The sequence below is a fragment of the Pelobates fuscus genome, chromosome 7 (assembly GCF_036172605.1).
Source record: "Pelobates fuscus isolate aPelFus1 chromosome 7, aPelFus1.pri, whole genome shotgun sequence".
NCBI classification, from domain to species: domain Eukaryota; kingdom Metazoa; phylum Chordata; class Amphibia; order Anura; family Pelobatidae; genus Pelobates; species Pelobates fuscus.
The window spans coordinates 11,532,630-11,555,157 of record NC_086323.1 but is presented as its reverse complement, the minus strand read 5'-3'; the positions used below and the strand labels follow the sequence as shown (position 1 = coordinate 11,555,157).

The 22,528-nt window shown below is 40.6% G+C and overlaps 1 protein-coding gene across 1 annotated transcript in view; it reads right to left on the bottom strand.

Moving 5' to 3' along the window:
* The window catches only part of LOC134569099 (uncharacterized), a 55,077-nt gene extending 42,176 nt beyond the window's left edge, over window positions 1-12,901 (bottom strand). The window contains exons 1-6 of the mRNA XM_063428001.1: window positions 12,739-12,901; window positions 11,638-11,741; window positions 10,431-10,571; window positions 7,943-8,097; window positions 5,857-5,977; window positions 5,557-5,673 (exon numbers count right to left, since the gene is read on the bottom strand). Of these exons, the coding sequence (XP_063284071.1) occupies window positions 5,557-5,673; window positions 5,857-5,977; window positions 7,943-8,097; window positions 10,431-10,571; window positions 11,638-11,741; window positions 12,739-12,901 (801 nt within the window). The remainder of the gene's footprint in view (window positions 1-5,556; window positions 5,674-5,856; window positions 5,978-7,942; window positions 8,098-10,430; window positions 10,572-11,637; window positions 11,742-12,738) is intronic.
* Between the last annotated feature and the right edge of the window lie 9,627 nt (window positions 12,902-22,528).

Here is a 22,528-nt window from a genome sequence, read left to right as displayed (position 1 = left end):
ACAGTAATGCGTAAAACACGGTGTAACTTAGGCGTGGACAATCTGTTGGAGACATCATTTCACATTAAGCAAACTTCATACCATTAGAATTGTCTAACAAGTTTGCTGCTCGGGATCATCTGACATTTTTTCAAATAAAATACTGAATCATGAAAAAGTAAGCTGATACAAGATTAAAGTGTTTTAAAAGTAATCTAAAATGTGTTGACTTTCTCCATTGTGTATTTTGATAGTTTTTAATGTTTCTATAATTGTGTAAGAAAACTGTGCAAATATTCAATGTATTATGCTACATTTTTCTACTGGTTAAAAGTGGTTTAAGAAAAACCAAGATACATTTCTGGTGCATAAAATGGAGAATATATTTATGAATGGAATGTGCTTCATGGAAAATAAAAAAAATGGCAGAAAAGTTGCAGGTGTAATACATATTGGCATAAAATTGCTTAAATTGATCATTCATGCCCACAAATTTATAAAAGGTGCAGATTACTCGGCAACACTTCAATAAATTCCCTAATTTTATCATGATGAAGTTTGCGAATTCTTAAGAAACCTTCCCCCAATTAATTACAGAATGTATCCCAGTCAATTATTTTAATCAATCAATGTATCAACAGATCTTATAACTTCCCAACAAGGAATAACTATGGATAAAACCGCACATCTTATCACATATTGCAGTAAGTTAGCCATATTCGTAGTACATGGAGGACGAGGGAGGGAGATGAAGTGGAAAATGTGAGGAAGGGGTGAGGAAAGGAAGCTATGGGGGAGGCAGATATAGGAAGCACAAAATGGCGAGGGTAGAGATCTACCTGGGTGTTGGCTTATTTTATAAAAAATGATTTTAAGAGAAACCGTCCCGGAGGATTTCCTGCTCACTCAATTTGAACAGTTGTTCAAAGCACATCAAGAGTTTTAAGTAAAGAAACACACTACTTACTATAGATATACTGAAATCTATAATACTATATTTGAATACACTTATATTAACGTATTATAAATTATTATATGCGTCCTTGAGGAGCATCGTTTATGTTTTATCTTCTTGATTTTGTTCTAAGACCTTGCAGATATTTTTTTATTTTTATTATTGCAGAGGACAGAATTCTGTTTCGGTTCTAGCTTAGGCCTGATAATCCCTAGGCAACAACAGTATCGGACATTCCACACAATGTAAACAAGTGATTAGCGGAGTTATTAATTTAATTGAATTATAATGTTTGAGCATCCTGAAGCGGTCATTAGTTGTAATTTCAAATACATGTTTAGTTATAGATGACATTAAGATATCCAGATAAATCCACCCAATGGAGATATGTTATATAAGATTGAAACCAGTAGAAAGTGAGGTGGAATGAAAAATTGAAATACGTGGATTATACACTCAAAACTTTCTTTTATTATTTTGTCAGCTCGCCAAAAGCACCATAATAGACACTTTCATTGTCTATTAATTAACACCAACTTCTGTGTACTCAATTTATTTCTTATTTCTTTTCATTTCTGCTGTTAGAGACTAGCATCATAAATGCACTGTTAATTGGCAGATCCCCTCTGGAGGAGTAGGGACATCAGACTGTCCGAAACAGAGGCACACCTAAGGAGTGAGCTCTTGTTACCAAGGGATCAGTAGCGTATGACTTTTTTAAAATTCCTGGTTCTATTTTGTGTGAGCTAGTCTGATAGGGTATTACATCTGAAGCAGAGTGTTAGCGTATCATTGCTCCCATAATCTGGTATCCAGAACCTTTCCCTTATTTTATAAAAGTGATGATTTTAAGAGAAACTAGCACTCTCATACATCCCTTTAGTAACCGTGTACGAGATAAGAAACATATTTCTACTCGAGGCTACATACATACAGCAATATTCTGCTGATTCAGCAATTCTGCCCGCTTGTCCAATGGTTGCATTAAAAAAGACAAAATTTAATTTAACAAGTACATCTTAAATATGTATCTCCTACTATCATGTAGAATAATAATTTGTTTGATAGTCCACGTCTCTTGGATTAATAATTCTTAATAAAGTAAATGTAATCTCTTTTTTTTTTAAGTGCTGAAACCGTGTAATACCCAAATAGCTAAATATTGTTTCCATTTTCATAAAATGTTGTTGCCTTACGAACACCATTTCCGTAATTTAGTTTCATAGCTAGAGACTGTTAGAACTTTGTTTACACATAGTGTTATGTTGTTATAAATACATTTTGCTTTCTTTCTTCAGAAATTAATTGTGATTCTTATTATTATTCTCAATGCTATACTGGTTTACCAATACGTGTACAAATTTAACACATATTTCAGATGAATTTGTTTTTGACAAGTGGGTACTTCTCATCGAGAGTCATTGGTTTCAGTACTATGCTATTGATCCAGTGAAGCAGGGCTGGAAAGTATTGCCAATTGGTATGTGGAATTGCCATGTTCCTAGTGAGAAATTAATTGGCTAGTTGTGAATGTAAGATTCATTTAGGGATCTCCCCGTGGCAGCACATGGGTGCTGGACAGCACTTTCACCACACCCTGTCCAACCGAATGCAGAATTACTGTATATAACAGTAAAATATGGCAATCTCACACACTTTTCCACAGTCCATAACTCATTCTCAAAGATAGATGGGTTCCTCCTCTCAGGCTCCAACTTAAATCAACTTGTCTCGTGCGAAATACAACAAATCACATGGCCCGATCATGCACCGGTGACCTTAGAATTGAAAAATATGTATGACTTTAAACATCGCAGCCCGTGGAAGATTAATGACTCCCTGCTGCAGGACAGGGACTTTGTTACAACACTGGACAATGACCTCAAGTCCTATTTTAAATCTAATGACACATGGGAAGTGACAAACGCAACAGTGTGGCTAACTCACAAGACGGTAGTGAGAGGTTTACTGCTCCAAAGAGCGGCCTACTTGAAAAAGATCACTCATACTAAACTCAGAGCTTGGCAACAAGAACTTTACGACTTAAAGGACCACTATAGGCACCATACCATTTCAGCTCAATGAAGTGGTCTCGGTGCCAGGTCCATCTAGGGTTAACCCTGCAGCTGTAAACATAGCAGTTTCAGAGAAACTGATATGTTTACATTAGGGTTAATCCAGCCTCTAGTGGCGGTCTCATTGACAGCCGCTAGAGGCGCTTCAGTGCTTCTCACTGTGATTTTCACAGTGAGAAGACGGCAACGTCCACAGGAAAGCATTGAGAAATGCTTTTCTATGGACTGATTGAATGTGCGCGCGGCTCTTGGGTAGGAGTACCCAGCCACGTTATTGACCTGTTGAAAACCACTTTCCCGTTGGACTGGAGGGATGATTATCTCACCTTCCTGGGACTGATCCGACGGGTCTCAGAGATCTTAACTACAGAAAATGATTGAGTGAGATTGTGGATACCCTGAGGGGATGAGGTGACAAGTACCTGTCATGGGTAGGGAGCTTGCTGCAGTGAAGATGGTGTTGCTACCAAAATTCCACTATCTAATTAGAACACTGCAGATCTATGTACCCAACACATGCTTGCATAAGCTCCAACAAACCTTCACTAAATCTGTCTGGGCCAATCGCAAAATCAGGGTAGCAACACAAGTACTGAGTAAGTCCCTAAAAAACAGGGGTCTGGGGCTGCCAGACGTGCGATCATACTGTGGAGCTGCCCTCCTAGCCACTGCTATGTATCGCAATGGGTGGAGATGGAGTCAGTGTGGTCGTGTCCTAAGGGCCTTAAACATCTTGTTTGGGTTCCACATAAGTTGCGCCCTAGACTATCAGACATGCCTAACACTACAGAATTACACTTGAAACCATTGGATACGGCATAACCGCAAATGGGATACAAGAAAGCCTGGGCGTTAGCAACACCCATGTATAGCTTCCACATAGCCAACCCCATCTTAGATTACCGACTATGGATACGGGGACGGTGCACACTGGTCAGACATCTGTACCACCACGGTACCCTAATGCAGTTCCCAGACCTACAGGGGAAATACGGTCTACCACCTCATGCAATATTCCCCTATTTACAGCTGAAGGCAATCTTGGTGCACTCGACCGAACCCAGCCTCCCAGAACCAACGGAACACATAGAAAGACTGTGTGAGTCCATGGTTATACCCAAAAAAAACTAACTTATGTATGCGCTACTAAACAATCCAATACACACCCTGACAGCCAAATTCATAGAGGCATTGCAAACAGATATAGGCAAACTCTTTACCAAAGACCAATGGCTACGAGCATTAACAGCTCACAAAGGTAGATTCAGGTGTGCGTCACACCTGGAGCTCATGCGTAAAATCCAATATAGGTGGTACCTGGTGCCAACTAGATTGGCAAGCATATACCATAATACTTCAAAACAATGCTGGAGATGTGGAGCAGACGAGGGCACGATGTACCACATATGGTGGACTTGCCCAAATATCAGGGGATACTGGGGGGAGGTAGAGAAGATTATTACAGGGGCTCTGCACACCACAACCAAATTGCAGCCTGAATGTGGGTTACTGTTTATGACACTCGATACCTACACAAATCCCCAAGCTTGTCTAATGTATCATATACTGATAGCTGCAAACCTCCCGATTGCTAGGCGATGGAAATAGGTTCATGCACAAGGGAGAGCGCGTTTGATACAACAAATCTCAATGAACTTAGAATATGAAACCAAAATCAACACACACTTCAACTCACCGAAACATATGGGTAGAAGCCAAGAGTTGGTGGGAAGCACATCTCAGGCATGGGTTGGGCGACAGGGAGAAGGCGGCTCAGGAATAAAAGCTGATGGTAGCAGCAGCAGCACACCACCCCCCCACCCCACCCCCACCCCCAAAAAAAAATACATAGATCTATATACTATCCAGGGGAACGGAGACACTTAGCGCTCGATTGAGGGTTGCCAAGACGGTGCTATACTCTCAGACAAACATACCCAAGGGTAAGGCAGAGAGAAACCCACGCTGTACATAGTCTATGACACTTTGTCACTCTCAGCAATTCAATAGAAAAAAAGCTAGCTATCTCACAGGGGCCTGGAGGAAATCCTATGAGTCCACATTGGGAGTGACGAGAATCCAGGACAAGATGTCTAACGATAACATACATATTGAGAGCTACCATGGTGAAATTTGGAATGTTCATGGATATTGATATTGCAGTTGTATCACATCCATTTGTTTTACACCCCTTTCTTTTTTCTGTATCACATAATATGCTTTAAAACCAATAAACATTATAAATGGTAAAAAAATATGGCGATCTTGTGGCCATAGCTGGTTATTAAGAGTGAAGCAGACAACAATAGCTAAAAATTTTAAAAGTCTTTAAGTAGCGTGGGGGAAGGGGTAATAGCTTTTACAAACAATATTGCACATTGAATGCTCCTTTAAAACACTATCACTAAGATAGCAGCATGCCAGGACATCTATACACCCGGAAAACACGTAACAGTAACCAGACACTGCACTTATATCAAAACCAACCTGCTCGGTTATTCTACACAGTATAAATACACCCAATAGATCTAACAGAAGGTGACGTACCTTGATATCTCCTGAATTTGAGGAGGGAGCCTTTTCGGATCCAGATTCTACATACAAATTGAGAGCTGCCCATCCGATGAGCGACACTCTTTGTGTGAATCTGTCAATGGTATAAACCTACCAACGGAAAAAAAGCATTGTGATATGATACCAACTGCACAGGTCAACTGTTTGGCACTTACATACAAGGGGAACGAGGTACTAGCTATACAGTGCTTTCATGGAGGCATTACCCATGTCACCTTTACAGAAGTGGGTAGCAACCTACCTAGAAAAATGCAGCTCAGTGTCTTCACCTACCTTTAGTAGTAGTGTGGCAGTTGGCGGTAAATTTAGCGAGCGGATCTGCAGTGAGTATTTATAGGAGGGATGGAAAATGTCGCTATTGAAATCAATCTCAGTGCAAATATCAGGCCCATACCTACAAAATCAAACATAACAATAGAGTGACCAATCCAGACATGATGTTAGGTATCCAGAGAAAGTTAAAAGACCAAGAAACACTTGTATGCAATGAAACCTGTGACATAATGCCATAGGACACCGCACTAAGTACCATGACCACTGAATATTCATATGTTTTGCCCTTGTATTTTGTGTTCTCAATGCATATTCCCACGGTTTTCTTTTGATTCTGTTTTTCCCCATGTAATTGTGATGTATTTGTGTGTTTTACCTGCTCTCCGTTAGGGAGAGCTCATCTGAACGAACCTGTTCATCTCCTGAACGGGGACCACCCCGATACCTCAATTAGAATGTTAGTATAGAACGTTCACACCTCGTAATGAGGTGTGAAAACCACAAATCGCAAGGGAAACAAGCGGCGCATGCTTCCCCTGGGTGGCCACCGGTTTGTATAATCGAACGCCAACCAGGGAAACCATTCGTTTCCCGAACGGGCCTCCGCACGGTTTAAGGTCCACGAGTAAAGGATCGACCTACCTGCTCCTAATCGAGCTATAATCACTGTTTCCTCCAAACCGGGAGCTACGAGGCCAGGCTTGTGGCTGCTCAGGAGCGCTCTCTCCGGGGCTGCCTAAGTGGAGGTAACTGCTGGAGAGTGGTGTGAGCCCTAGCGGAATCCCTGGAGCTGTGAGTCGGTTACAGAGCCACAGGGGTCCCGCTGGCAGTCCGTGCCGACCAATGGGAGAAGGAGCGCCCATTCAAACTGGGTTTGCGCCATTTTCCTGGTTGGCCGGCACGAGTATACACTGATTGGTTGCTGCGGGGGCGTAGGCGACCAATCAGAGAAGGAGCGCCCTTTCTTCTGATTGAGCGGCGAAACCCCTTTCCTCCCCAAACGCAGATTGGTGCAACCGGGTTTCGCGCCTTTTCTTCTGATTGAGCGACAAAACCCCTCTCCTCCCCAAGCGCCTATTGGTGTAATAGAGTTTCGCGCCCTTCGCCTGATAAACTCCTCTTGAGCTGATTGGCGTGATCCGATTTCGCACCTTTCAGCTGATTGGTTGTTGCTTAGTTTAGGCGCGACGTTTGAATTCGCCAGACTAAATCAAGCAACTTCAGGGAACTAATTTCGGGGATGTACAGAGCCTCGAGTCCCAGACTTTAGGCAATGATTTCTCCCTGTGGGGGGGGGAGTGGGGGGTCTGTGCATAAAAGAAGCCTGTTTTCACTAAAGATTGTCAGTGTTTTAACCTCCAGAACTGTGTTTCGTCTGGTTACTAGAGGGAGGGAAGATTTAACCCCTGTGTCTGCTGTTCCTCCTTGCAGGGGATGCAACGGGGAAAGTCCTTGTAAGGACTAAGAGCTTCCAGGACTGATCGGCTGAAGGAAGGGAACTAGCGGAGGTAACCATAAGGGTTTATACCCCATTATTTACTTACTTGATCCCAGTGCCGATGTCCCTTGGCGCTGGGTCGAAGCTCCTCCTCTGTCCCGCTTTAAGCGGGCTCTAATGCACATACGCGGCAAATGCCGCACGCGCATTAGACCTCCCCATAGGAAAGCATTGAATCAAAAAAGGTCAGTTTCAAACCAGGAAGCCCTCTTGTTGCTGACTGGTAGACAGCCATTAGAGGCTGACTTAGTGCTGCAATGTAAACATTCTCTGGAACTGCGATGTTTAACATTGCAGCACTAAGTGCAATAGGTACACTATACCCAGACCACTTTAATGAGTTGAAGTGGTCTGAATGCCTACAGTGTCCCTCTAAGCTAAAGTTGTTTTGTTCCTTAGCATGTCCCTTTAAAACACTGTGAAAATGTGACATTGCAGTAGTTGTATTCAAACATAGGGTTTTATAATTTTATCTCTACAAGCAACAAAATCCAAAATCTTCCTTAAAATCCATAAAGATTTCTTGATGACACCTCTTCACTATGTGCTCCTCTATAAAAGCACCCCAAATCCCAAAACTGATCTTACTGGTCAAAGTTCTTGTCAAATATCCGTCCGGTGACCCGAGAGACGGTGACAGCATCGGGTAGGTAACGAGTCCCGTCAATGTACAAGTCAATGCCATCTGCAGCAGAGAAGGGGTCTGTAGCTGGCCTCGATCTGGAGTGGGGGATGAACACATCCTGCATACAATATAAATAATGAATCGTTACTCTCTGACGCTATGACCCCTTCCATTTATTACGGAGTAACTGCTAATATGTTTCCAGAAAGTGTTACCTCTTAATATAAGTTAATTCAGAGTAAATTAAAATTTTTAACCAAAATAGGCAAACTGGAAACATTATGACATTGTTATTATGTTAATATTTATATAGCGCCAACAAATTCCGCAGCGCTTTACAATGGGTGGACGAACAGACATGTAGTTGTAACCAGACAAGTTGGACACATAGGAACAGAGGGGTTGAGGGCCCTGCTCAATGAGCTTACATGCTAGAGGGAGTGGGGTAAAATGACACAAAAAGGTAAGGATAGTATTAGACTAGTGACAGTTGCAGAAGAGGAATCAGTCAGGAGCTATTAACAGTTTCATTGATACGCTTTTATAAAAAAGTGGGTTTTTAATTATTTTTTTTTGGAGTGGAGACTCTAACGGAGGAGGGAAGTGAGAAAGCCCTTGAGAAATCTTGAAGGTGAGAATCAGAGGTGGAAGTACAGACAGAAGATAGACGCAAGTCTTCAGCAGAGCGTAAGGGCCTAGACGGGACATACTTGTGTGTTAGTAAGAAAAGGATAGATAGGTGGGAGCAGCATTATGTAGAGATTTGAAAGCAAGAACCAGAATTTTAAATTGAGCCCCATGTCTTACAGGAAGGACTGACAGAAGGGTGAGGCGTGGGTGGTGCGGGCGGACAGGAAGATGAGCCTCGCCGCCGCATTCATTATGGACTGTAATGGTGCAAGTTGGGAGCACGTAAGACCACTGAGAAGCGGATTACAGTAGTCAAGGCAAGAAAGGACGGTGGAATGAACCAGCACCTTAGTCGCATCTGGCATTAAGTAGGGTCGGATGCACCCAATGTTTTTGAGATGGAAGCGGCAGGATTTGGCGATAGACTGAACATGAAGAGCTAATGAGTTTACCAAGGGAGGCAGTATAGATGGAGACCAAGGACTGAACCTTGGGGGACACCAACAGAGAGTAGTTGGGGAGAAGAAGCAGAGCCAGAGAAAGAAACACTAAAAGAGCGCTGGGAGAGGTAGGAGGAGCACCAGGAGAGAGCAATATCTTGTAGACCGATATTGCGGAGGATGAGAAGAAGCTGTTGATGATCAAAAGTGTCAAAAGCCGCAAACAGGTCAAGGAGTATTAGGATAGAGTAGTGACCATGAGATTTTGCAGCGAGTAGATCATTGGATACTATGTCAGTGCCGTTTCTACAGAGTGTTTAGCGCGGAAACCAGACTGAAGCAGGTTTAGCAGAGAGTTGGACTTGAGGAAGTCTGTCAATCTTGCATACACAAGTCTTTCAAGGATCTTGGACGCAAAAGGCAGTAGCGAGATAGGACGGCAGTTGGACGGGGAGTTAGGGTCAAGGTTGGGCTTCTTTAGAATTGATTGAAATATTTTTTAATTTTGGTATTTTGCACTAACATTTGAAATTTATACAATGTTATTCAGAAAAGTGAGCATTCAACGTTAATTTAAAATTTCAGGTCAAACTACCAAAAATGGGAAAAGTCGCCTATGCTTTCAGTTACTCAGGAACGTTAGTGAATACCTCTGAATTCCCAGCAATTCACACGTTAGTGAATACCTCTGAATTCCCAGCAATTCACACGTTAGTGAATACCTCTGAATACCCAGCAATTCACACGTTAGCGAATACCTCTGTACCTGCCAGTAGTGCACTGTCTGATAGAGTACTGAAATCAGAAATGTTGTTATTGTTTTCATTTGATGGAGGCTGAGACACCTTAATTAAAGCTCACGTTGACCGCGTTTAAATACCAATGCAAACACAAGATATACAATACTAAAAGTTGGATCTACAGTTTCTGACATGCAACCAGCTTATTGGCAAAACATGGAAATGTGTGGAGCCTCCACTGACACTTCCTGCAATTTCCCATCAGCCATTGCTTGTGACAGCTGATAGGCTATTTCCCATCAGCCATTGCTTGTGACAGCTGATAGGAACATGTGCAATAGATAACTGTGATGTCTTACCGTGCTTACATGAGAAGATCTATGGAAGATCCGGCAGTCTTGCAGGATCTTCCATGGACCCTGTATTGTACTCTCGTGCATTTCTGAATGCATATAACTGATGTCGCTCCAGGCAGATGAAATTGACAGGAGCTGAACAAAGACATTGGTGAGAAGATGGAGAGCGTCAAGTAAAGATACCTTCTAAAGTACTCTTCCCCGAGTGCCACCATACAAGTAACAATGCCACTTTAAGAGGGTTCATTAGTGTGGACTAGGTATTCATTTAGTTGGGGTGCTTACCTCTGGAACCCCTGGGATGGGTCTGCAGACACTGGGAGACTCAGGAAGGAAGGGGAAGTCGGGTCTGGATGTGCTAAACACACAAAGTCTCACCCTGGCACTGCCGTACTGCTCAAACACCTTCTCATAATGCTCCGGCAACTGGGAAGGAAGCAGAATTCTAATCACCTTCAGATCTGAGACTAACGTAGCGGGAAGGGACAGCTAGCAAGAGCACAGCAGATGTTTGTGAACTGCAATTCCCATGATGCTAATAGCACAGTTTCCACCTAAAGCAGAATTTTTGCTCCTCTTTGTTGGTGAACAATTTACTGGAGGAGAAGCACAGTGGAGGAAAGTTAAAAAAAAAACACCCTTATCTCCACAGCACATCTGTGTCCATGGCGACACCCTCCTCCCATGATGCTCTGCTGTGCTCATGCGCACTTGGGCGTCTGCAGAGAAATGCCGAACGAGCGCAGGCATGCTTGGACGTTCGTTCATGGTGGAAGTTAATTCACATGGAATACTGTCTGTGTCAGGACCAGCGAGCAAACTGAGCTAAGCTTCAAAGCCATGACCTGTGCACCCCTCACCCATCACTTGGAGGCCATCTCATGGACCAGCTGCTGGAGCGTAACCCCCCATCATCCCATTAAACCTAATCTCATGGTTTATATTCTTACTGTTTTCTAATTTGAGGGCGCTGATTGAATAAATGTTGAATGATAAAATAATAATCATATGACATCGCACAGGTTTATGTACTAATGTGAAGATGGTTCCTAGACTGTCCTTCAGTTAACATGCAGTGATTCCCGTTATGGAAAAATCTAATGCTAATTCTAACCTATACCTGGTGTCCCCTAGGGGTGTTTACACTTTGTGTTGTTATTATTGACTGGATTGGTTACTTAGTTTTCCTTTTTGTTCGTTAACATTCCTTTTCTTTTTCCTGCACTCTCTTTTTATGTATCACGTTACTATGTTTGGTAACAATTGCTATTTTCCTACACAATGTCATTTTTTGGCGTTTATTGCTGCCTTGGATCTAAATCAACTATTGGTTGTAAGCATTCCTTTCTCTTGTATGTAAAATCAATAGAAACAATATTGCCAAAAAAACAACTACTGAAGTAAAATAAAATAGCACAACCGTTACCTATGGTGTACTACCAGCTTTTCATTTATCAATGTGCAGTAAATGCGTGTAGTAAATAAAACGTACTATTGTAGAGAGGTTCAGCGCGTTAGGGGCAGGGCTGTGATATAAAGGGAGGTCATGGATTCCTGCGTTCCATACCAGGGTTCCATTTCCCGTATCCAAGAGATCTGGGGAGAATCAGATAAACCGAAATGACTCAAAACGATTTCACAGGCAGATTTGGTAACAGTATCACTTACCTCTTCATGACAGGATACAGTTTAGGACTGCAATCACAGGATTTTCCTACTTACATGCTCACGGTGCTTTGCGCGGCACAATATAGAATACCATTATTGATAGCTGTGATTGGACTATTGATAGCGGTGATTAATTTTTTTATTTCTGGGGATATCCAATACCTCTGGTATTTGAGGAGCACTCGTGCTCTCTGAACACTAGGTGGCGCTGCAATGCTTATAATGATGTTAAGGTTTGCCATTGAGCCATTGATCCAATGACAACAATAGTATGATAAGTATTAGAAATATGTCCCATTGTAATATGTTTCTTACAGTAATAACAATATGGTAACTTTACTCCTTGTGCAGGTTTTCACGTATGGCTCATATAATCAATGGGCTTTCTCCCTAAATAATGAGTCGTGTTCACTGGTGAAACATACTAAAGAACTAACTGACGGGAATGTGAATTGTTATAGAAGAAAGATTTGAGAATGAAGCATCGGTGAGGTCTGTATACAACGTAGCTTTCAAAGAGTCGCTGAGTGCATCATAGTGCAAGAAAATAACAAACTAATGAGTGAGGGAGAATGGAAATACGCTCTGCTTCCTTTCTACAAAATACACGGATTTCTAGGGGATGACGATAAACTGAGAACATCAAAGCCACCGGGGAATTCACAATATAATATAATATATAGGTATACGATCGCAATATAAATGTTTACAAAGAAAACCCACTGATGATACTAACAACATAAAGACAACATAAAGACACAAAAAGAGAAAAAAGTAAATGATACACTAGAAGAAGAAATTCATCATATTATTCACTATTGCTGGAATCGGGAAGTCATGGAAATGCTCAAAATTTCCACATTATTTTCAGAGCCTGGAAGTACTGTCTACATACAGATGGGGGCAGCCTTGTTCATGCCCTTACCTGTTTGTGCCTCAGATGAGGTCAGTCTGGTGAGCCGGAGGGCACTCCATGCCACCAGCCATTCCTCGCTAACTGGCAGAGGCTCCAGGCTCTTCCGATGCTGCCAGGGAGACCAGGCTGTGCTTCCACCCGGCCAATGATAGAAACGCAGGATCAGAATCATGTCTTCTTCTGGACTGACATTTCTGAAGACCACCTAAAGATGCAGGAAATAATAAAAATAAATCAAAAAAGTTAATATATATACATCAGATTGATGTATTGTGAAAGTTTATTGAAATCTTTTTTGTCCCTATGGGAACTGGATCTTATCAGAATAAAATTCCTTTTATTTCATTGAATAAAACTCCACAGATAAATCCTGAATGATCGATTCTTTCAGGAATGGATTAAAAGGAATTTGATTCATACGAACTGTTCAAATCAAATTGTATGTAGATGTAATGGATTGTGAGTGGGAGCTATACAATGGGGAGGGAGGGGGTTCTGGGAAAGAGTGGAAGGGGTAGGTGCCAGGAGAGGGAAATTAAAGGAAGAAAAGGAATTCGATAAATCAGACCAAAAACTGGAAAGATTCTCCAACACGGCTATTTTCTAGTTTGGGTATTTTAGCCAAGAATTAGCAATTTCCTTGTCAGTTCTACACTGGGCAAAGGGAGTGAACAAACTTGGTGGTTCCTGCTGGAATTAAGACGTGATACCTCTTGCTCTCCAAAGACAAAGTGTCCGTGTTTGATACTGGAACTCACGGCTGACGTGGCCCATGCCATTCCACTCCTTTGTGTGCGTATAACCTGTGAATCAATCAGTGAATATGGGAACAAGTGAATACTGGCGTTGTTTATCAGTAAGTCAAATTAATCAGCTTTATAGAATGTATATAAAATCAATCATTTAACCCATCCATGACCAATACCCACAGATGGTGAAAGAAGAATAGGTTTATCTCTCCACGTATTTCAATGCCTAATCCTCCTTAGTACCGAGACAGAAATCACAATGGAGGGGATTTATTGAGAGGTCACCAACACTTTCATGTCTAATTTTTGTGCAATTGATTAAATATGTTGGGTTTTCTCATGTGACCGTTACCCTAACCATTATTTTTGAATATAAATATTTTTTTTCAGAGACGCAACAGATTCATCAATGTGTCCAACGCCTTTTCCAAGAAAAATTTTTTACGCTTTACTTCTTTTTTCTTCCGAAATTTACATTTCTGTAAAAACTGTCAGAATTTATTATGGAAAAAAACAACGACACGTTTTAGATCACTTTTCAAATCCTTTAACAAATACAATGAAAATAATGGTGGCAGCTTCGACTAATCTCCCTCTATGTTTCATTTTGTTACAGACTACTCGGTACAAACTTCAGTTGCATAGTGAATGATTTTATGGTTGGGCCGGGGAGCAGATCCAACATACTTGTCCCGTTTCAATGTGATATCCGGTCAGCCGTAAAGTCCCATCACCTTGTGGAGCATCTTTAACTCTGTCAATAATAAAGCCCAACGAGGCCTGCGTGTCTGGTGCATCAGATAATATCTCCATCCGTTCCTCTGCTGGCTTGTTAGCGCTGAAACAGACAGACAGATAACCCCAAGCAGTTTTCAAATTTGTTTTGAGTTTCTCTACAACATAGAAAAGTTTTAAAGTACTTTGGAAAAAACAGAAAAAAACTAAAGGTATTGTTTCTCATTGTCGAAGAGTGACACGTTTATATGATGGCGCGTGACCGTGGGCAGGAATATTCAGTATATTTTAGGGTGTGTGGTTGGAGGTGTGACCAGGAATTATATTAGGTGACTCCATGACCAACTGATAGCCATTTATAGAACTGAAAATATAATATAGAACAATCTCTAATTTGCACAGAAATATTGCTACCAACATTTATAGCTGTGAAGTTTTGTTATACACAGCAGAAAATATAGAGCATTTGGGATGTACAGTAAAGCTATGAAACATCCACAGTGGATGCTGCTAGCAATACCGCATCATTCTTCCACACCTACTGAGAAGGAATATTTAGGTCCTAAATGTAGTGTCTGTGTGTATACATGCATAGTGACTGCGTGTTAATGCATAGTGACTGTGTACATACATGCACAATAACTGTGTGGCAATGTGTAATGACTGCGTGCATACATGCATAGTAACTGCATCGTAATATGTAGTGACTGCATGTATAATGACCGAGTGCTAAGATGTAATGACTGTGTGTATACATGCATAGTAACTGCCTAGTAATATGTAGTGACTGCGTGTATACATGTATAATGACTGAGTGCTAAGATGTAATGACTGCGTGTATACATGCATAGTAACTGCCTAGTAATATGTAGTGACTGCGTGAATACATGTATAATGACCGAGTGCTAAGATGTAATGACTGCGTGTATACATGCATAGTAACTGCCTAGTAATATGTAGTGACTGCGTGAATACATGTATAATGACCGAGTGCTAAGATGTAATGACTGCGTGTATACATGCATAGTAACTGCGTCGTAATATGTAGTGACTGCGTGAATACATGTATAATGACCGAGTGCTAAGATGTAATGACTGCGTGTATACATGCATAGTAACTGCCTAGTAATATGTAGTGACTGCGTGTATACATGTATAATGACCGAGTGCTAAGATGTAAGGACTGCGTGTATACATGCATAGTAACTGCCTAGTAATGTCTAATGACTGCGTTCATACATGTATAATAACTGAGTGCTAAGATGTAATGACTGCGTGTATACATGCATAGTAACTGCGTCGTAATATGTAGTGACTGCGTGAATACATGTATAATGACCGAGTGCTAAGATGTAATGACTGCGTGTATACATGCATAGTAACTGCCTAGTAATATGTAGTGACTGCGTGTATACATGTATAATGACCGAGTGCTAAGATGTAAGGACTGCGTGTATACATGCATAGTAACTGCCTAGTAATGTCTAATGACTGCGTTCATACATGTATAATAACTGAGTGCTAAGATGTAGTGACTGTGTGTATACATGCATAGTAACTGCCTAGTAATATGTAGTGACTGCGTGTATACATGTATGATGACTGAGTGCTAAGATGTAATGACTGCGTGTATACATGCATAGTAACTGCCTAGTAATATGTAGTGACTGCGTGAATACATGTATAATGACCGAGTGCTAAGATGTAATGACTGCGTGTATACATGCATAGTAACTGCCTAGTAATGTCTAATGACTGCGTTCATACATGTATAATAACGGAGTGCTAAGATGTAGTGACTGTGTGTATACATGTAAAGTAACTTTCTAGTAATATGTAGTGACTGCGTGTATACATGTATAATGACTGAGTGCTAAGATGTAATGACTGTGTGTATACATGTATAATAACTGAGTGCTAAGATGTAGTGACTGTGTGTATACATGTATAATAACTGAGTGCTAAGATGTAGTGACTGTGTCTATACATGCATAGTAACTGCGTCGTAATATGTAGTGACTGCATGTATAATGACCGAGTGCTAAGATGTAATGACTGCGTGTATACATGCATAGTAACTGCCTAGTAATATGTAGTGACTGCGTGAATACATGTATAATAACTGAGTGCTAAGATGTAGTGACTGTGTGTATACATGTATAATAACTGAGTGCTAAGATGTAGTGACTGTGTGTATACATGTATAATAACTGAGTGCTAAGATGTAGTGACTGTGTGTATACATGTATAATAACTGAGTGCTAAGATGTAGTGACTGTGTGTATACATGTAAAGTAACGTTCTAGTAATGTGTAATAACTGTGCGCATACATGAATTCTGACTGCCTTTTAATGTTTAGTGACTGCGTGCATACATACATACTGAGTGTGCAAGGTGTAGTGACTGGTGAACACATATTCATACTGACTGCGTGTTAGTATGGAAACATGCATAGTCACTATGTGCACACATGCATACATGTGCATTGTCAGTGTGCATATGTGTAAATCTTGTGATCAAAGGGACACTCCAGGAACCAAAACAATTTAATCAGAGCTGACGCTCTCAGCCAATCAGTGACTCCCCATTTACTAAACTGGCATGTAAAGAAACATACCTTTCCCAAGTTTGCAAGCCAGTTTAGTGAATGGGAAGTTACTAATTGGCTGAGAGTGTCCGCTGACCGCTCTCAGCCAATCAGCAGCGCCCCTGCCCGGTGGCACTCTGCGCTTCCTCTATGTGAAAATTCAGAAACCGGATGCCATCAGTGCAGGATCGGACGGAAAACCCTTGAGGTAGGGATGTTTTGGTGCCAGGAGATGTTTTGGTGCCAGGAGTGTCCCTTTAACAATACGTATTCTGTTTTCATAAAGTTTAGTGTTGTCATACATGCTGTCCCAGTGCACACAGTAGCAATAATATATACACACGTATCCTATGTAGGAATAAACAGGCCTAATTAAGTATTGTTAAAGGGATTTATGCACCATCATGTAGCACTTTATAATCTGTCTATGCCTTGTGAATGTTAATCCTAAAGTTGTATTTCTTATAAAAGATGAATACAGAGTAACCAAATATTATTCTCTATTTATTGGGTATTTTGGGAACAGAGGATCATAGGACAGTTCAGAGAACCGTTTCCTGCACAATGGAATGCTGGGAGCGACTCTGCAAATCACAGACTCTGATTGGCTGCTGACATCACATGATCTCGGCATCTTTGTATTCTTTCAGTAACGCTCATCGAGGGTTTGGAAATGGCGATGTTATTCCAAAATGGCCGCCTCCAAATGAGATACTGGCAGATTCCAAAGTGCATTTAAAAATGAAAATATTATTAACGTGTTATAAATTAGTAAAAAGGAAAAATATGTTAATGAATGTGAATATGTAATAAGTATAAATGTAAGAAATCCAGCAACGACACAAAGAAAAAACCCAACGATCAAGCCATGGCTAGGACTCCATTAATAAATTCACCCCATAGTAACTAACTGTATATTGGTGACCTCACACTATTCATTCCCCCCATAGTAACTAACTGTATATTAGTGACCTCACACTATTCATTCACCCCCATGGTAACTAACTGTATATTAGTGAGCTCACACTATTCATTCACCCCCATGGTAACTAACTGTATATTAGTGAGCTCACACTAGTCATTCCCCCCCATAGTAACTAACTGTATATTAGTGACCTCACACTATTCATTCCCCCCCATGGTAACTAACTGTATATTAGTGAGCTCACACTAGTCATTCCCCCCCATGGTAACTAACTGTATATTAGTGAGCTCACACTATTCATTCACCCCCATGGTAACTAACTGTATATTAGTGAGCTCACACTATTCATTCCCCCCATAGTAACTAACTGTATATTAGTGACCTCACACTATTCATTCCCCCCCATGGTAACTAACTGTATATTAGTGAGCTCACACTATTCATTCACCCCCATGGTAACTAACTGTATATTAGTGAGCTCACACTAGTCATTCCCCCCCATAGTAACTAACTGTATATTAGTGACCTCACACTATTCATTCCCCCCCATGGTAACTAACTGTATATTAGTGAGCTCACACTAGTCATTCCCCCCCATAGTAACTAACTGTATATTAGTGACCTCACACTATTCATTCACCCCCATAGTAACTAACTGTATATTAGTGACCTCACACTATTCATTCCCCCCATAGTAACTAACTGTATATTAGTGACCTCACACTATTCATTCACCCCCATAGTAATTAACTGTATATTAGTGACCACACACTATTCATTCCCCCCATAGTAACTAACTGTATATTAGTGACCTCACACTATTCATTCCCCCCCATAGTAACTAACTGTATATTAGTGAACTCACACTATTCATTCCCCCCATAGTAATTAACTGTATATTAGTGACCTCACACTATTCATTCCCCCCATAGTAACTAACTGTATATTAGTGACCTCACACTATTCATTCCCCCCATAGTAACTAACTGTATATTAGTGAGCTCACACTAGTCATTCCCCCCCATAGTAACTAACTGTATATTAGTGACCTCACACTATTCATTCCCCCCATAGTAACTAACTGTATATTAGTGACCTCACACTATTCATTCCCCCCATAGTAACTAACTGTATATTAGTGAACTCACACTATTCATTCCCCCCATAGTAACTAACTGTATATTAGTGACCTCACACTATTCATTCCCCCCCATGGTAACTAACTGTATATTAGTGACCTCACACTATTCATTCCCCCCCATAGTAACTAACTGTATATTAGTGAACTCACACTATTCATTCCCCCATAGTAACTAACTGTATATTAGTGACCTCACACTATTCATTCCCCCATAGTAACTAACTGTATATTAGTGACCTCACACTATTCATTCCCCCCATAGTAACTAACTGTATATTAGTGACCTCACACTATTCATTCCCCCCATAGTAACTAACTGTATATTAGTGACCTCACACTATTCATTCCCCCCATAGTAACTAACTGTATATTAGTGACCTCACACTATTCATTCCCCCCATAGTAACTAACTGTATATTAGTGACCTCACACTATTCATTCCCCCCCATAGTAACTAACTGTATATTAGTGACCTCACACTATTCATTCCCCCCATAGTAACTAACTGTATATTAGTGACCTCACACTATTCATTCCCCCCATAGTAACTAACTGTATATTAGTGACCTCACACTATTCATTCCCCCCCATAGTAACTAACTGTATATTAGTGACCTCACACTATTCATTCCCCCCATAGTAACTAACTGTATATTAGTGACCTCACACTATTCATTCCCCCCATAGTAACTAACTGTATATTAGTGACCTCACACTATTCATTCCCCCCCATAGTAACTAACTGTATATTAGTGAACTCACACTATTCATTCCCCCCATAGTAACTAACTGTATATTAGTGACCTCACACTATTCATTCCCCCCATAGTAACTAACTGTATATTAGTGACCTCACACTATTCATTCCCCCCCATAGTAACTAACTGTATATTAGTGACCTCACACTATTCATTCCCCCCATAGTAACTAACTGTATATTAGTGACCTCACACTATTCATTCCCCCCATAGTAACTAACTGTATATTAGTGACCTCACACTATTCATTCCCCCCCATAGTAACTAACTGTATATTAGTGACCTCACACTATTCATTCCCCCCATAGTAACTAACTGTATATTAGTGACCTCACACTATTCATTCCCCCCCATGGTAACTAACTGTATATTAGTGAGCTCACACTATTCATTCCCCCCATAGTAACTAACTGTATATTAGTGACCTCACACTATTCATTCCCCCCATAGTAACTAACTGTATATTAGTGACCTCACACTATTCATTCCCCCCCATAGTAACTAACTGTATATTAGTGAACTCACACTATTCATTCCCCCCATAGTAACTAACTGTATATTAGTGACCTCACACTATTCATTCCCCCCATAGTAACTAACTGTATATTAGTGACCTCACACTATTCATTCCCCCCCATAGTAACTAACTGTATATTAGTGACCTCACACTATTCATTCCCCCCATAGTAACTAACTGTATATTAGTGACCTCACACTATTCATTCCCCCCATAGTAACTAACTGTATATTAGTGACCTCACACTATTCATTCCCCCCCATAGTAACTAACTGTATATTAGTGACCTCACACTATTCATTCCCCCCATAGTAACTAACTGTATATTAGTGACCTCACACTATTCATTCCCCCCATAGTAACTAACTGTATATTAGTGACCTCACACTATTCATTCCCCCCATAGTAACTAACTGTATATTAGTGACCTCACACTATTCATTCCCCCCATAGTAACTAACTGTATATTAGTGACCTCACACTATTCATTCCCCCCCATAGTAACTAACTGTATATTAGTGACCTCACACTATTCATTCCCCCCATAGTAACTAACTGTATATTAGTGACCTCACACTATTCATTCCCCCCATAGTAACTAACTGTATATTAGTGACCTCACACTATTCATTCCCCCCCATAGTAACTAACTGTATATTAGTGAACTCACACTATTCATTCCCCCCATAGTAACTAACTGTATATTAGTGACCTCACACTATTCATTCCCCCCATAGTAACTAACTGTATATTAGTGACCTCACACTATTCATTCCCCCCCATAGTAACTAACTGTATATTAGTGACCTCACACTATTCATTCCCCCCATAGTAACTAACTGTATATTAGTGACCTCACACTATTCATTCCCCCCATAGTAACTAACTGTATATTAGTGACCTCACACTATTCATTCCCCCCCATAGTAACTAACTGTATATTAGTGACCTCACACTATTCATTCCCCCCATAGTAACTAACTGTATATTAGTGACCTCACACTATTCATTCCCCCCATAGTAACTAACTGTATATTAGTGACCTCACACTATTCATTCCCCCCATAGTAACTAACTGTATATTAGTGACCTCACACTATTCATTCCCCCCATAGTAACTAACTGTATATTAGTGACCACACACTATTCATTCACCCATAGTAACTAACTGTATATTAGTGACCTCACACTATTCATTCCCCCCCATAGTAACTAACTGTATATTAGTGAGCTCACACTAGTCATTCCCCCCATAGTAACTAACTGTATATTAGTGACCTCACACTATTCATTCCCCCCCATAGTAACTAACTGTATATTAGTGAACTCACACTATTCATTCCCCCCCATAGTAACTAACTGTATATTAGTGAGCTCACACTAGTCATTCCCCCCCATAGTAACTAACTGTATATTAGTGAGCTCACACTATTCATTCCCCCCCATAGTAACTAACTGTATATTAGTGACCTCACACTATTCATTCCCCCCCATAGTAACTAACTGTATATTAGTGAACTCACACTATTCATTCCCCCCCATAGTAACTAACTGTATATTAGTGAGCTCACACTAGTCATTCCCCCCCATAGTAACTAACTGTATATTAGTGAGCTCACACTATTCATTCCCCCCCATAGTAACTAACTGTATATTAGTGACCTCACACTATTCATTCACCCCCATAGTAATTAACTGTATATTAGTGAGCTCACACTATTCATTCCCCCATAGTAACTAACTGTATATTAGTGACCTCACACTATTCATTCCCCCCCATGGTAACTAACTGTATATTAGTGAGCTCACACTAGTCATTCCCCCCATAGTAACTAACTGTATATTAGTGACCTCACACTATTCATTCCCCCCCATAGTAACTAACACTAGTCATTCACTCCATACTGTATATTAGTGAACTCACACTAGTCATTCCCCCATAGTAACTAACTGTATATTAGTGAACTCACACTAGTCATTCCCCCATAGTAACTAACTGTATATTAGTGACCTCACACTATTCATTCCCCCCATAGTAACTAACTGTATATTAGTGACCTCACACTATTCATTCCCCCATAGTAACTAACTGTATATTAGTGACCTCACACTATTCATTCCCCCCCATGGTAACTAACTGTATATTAGTGAGCTCACACTAGTCATTCCCCCCATAGTAACTAACTGTATATTAGTGACCTCACACTATTCATTCCCCCCCATAGTAACTAACACTAGTCATTCACTCCATACTGTATATTAGTGAACTCACACTAGTCATTCCCCCATAGTAACTAACTGTATATTAGTCAACTCACACTAGTCATTCCCCCATAGTAACTAACTGTATATTAGTGACCTCACACTATTCATTCCCCCCATAGTA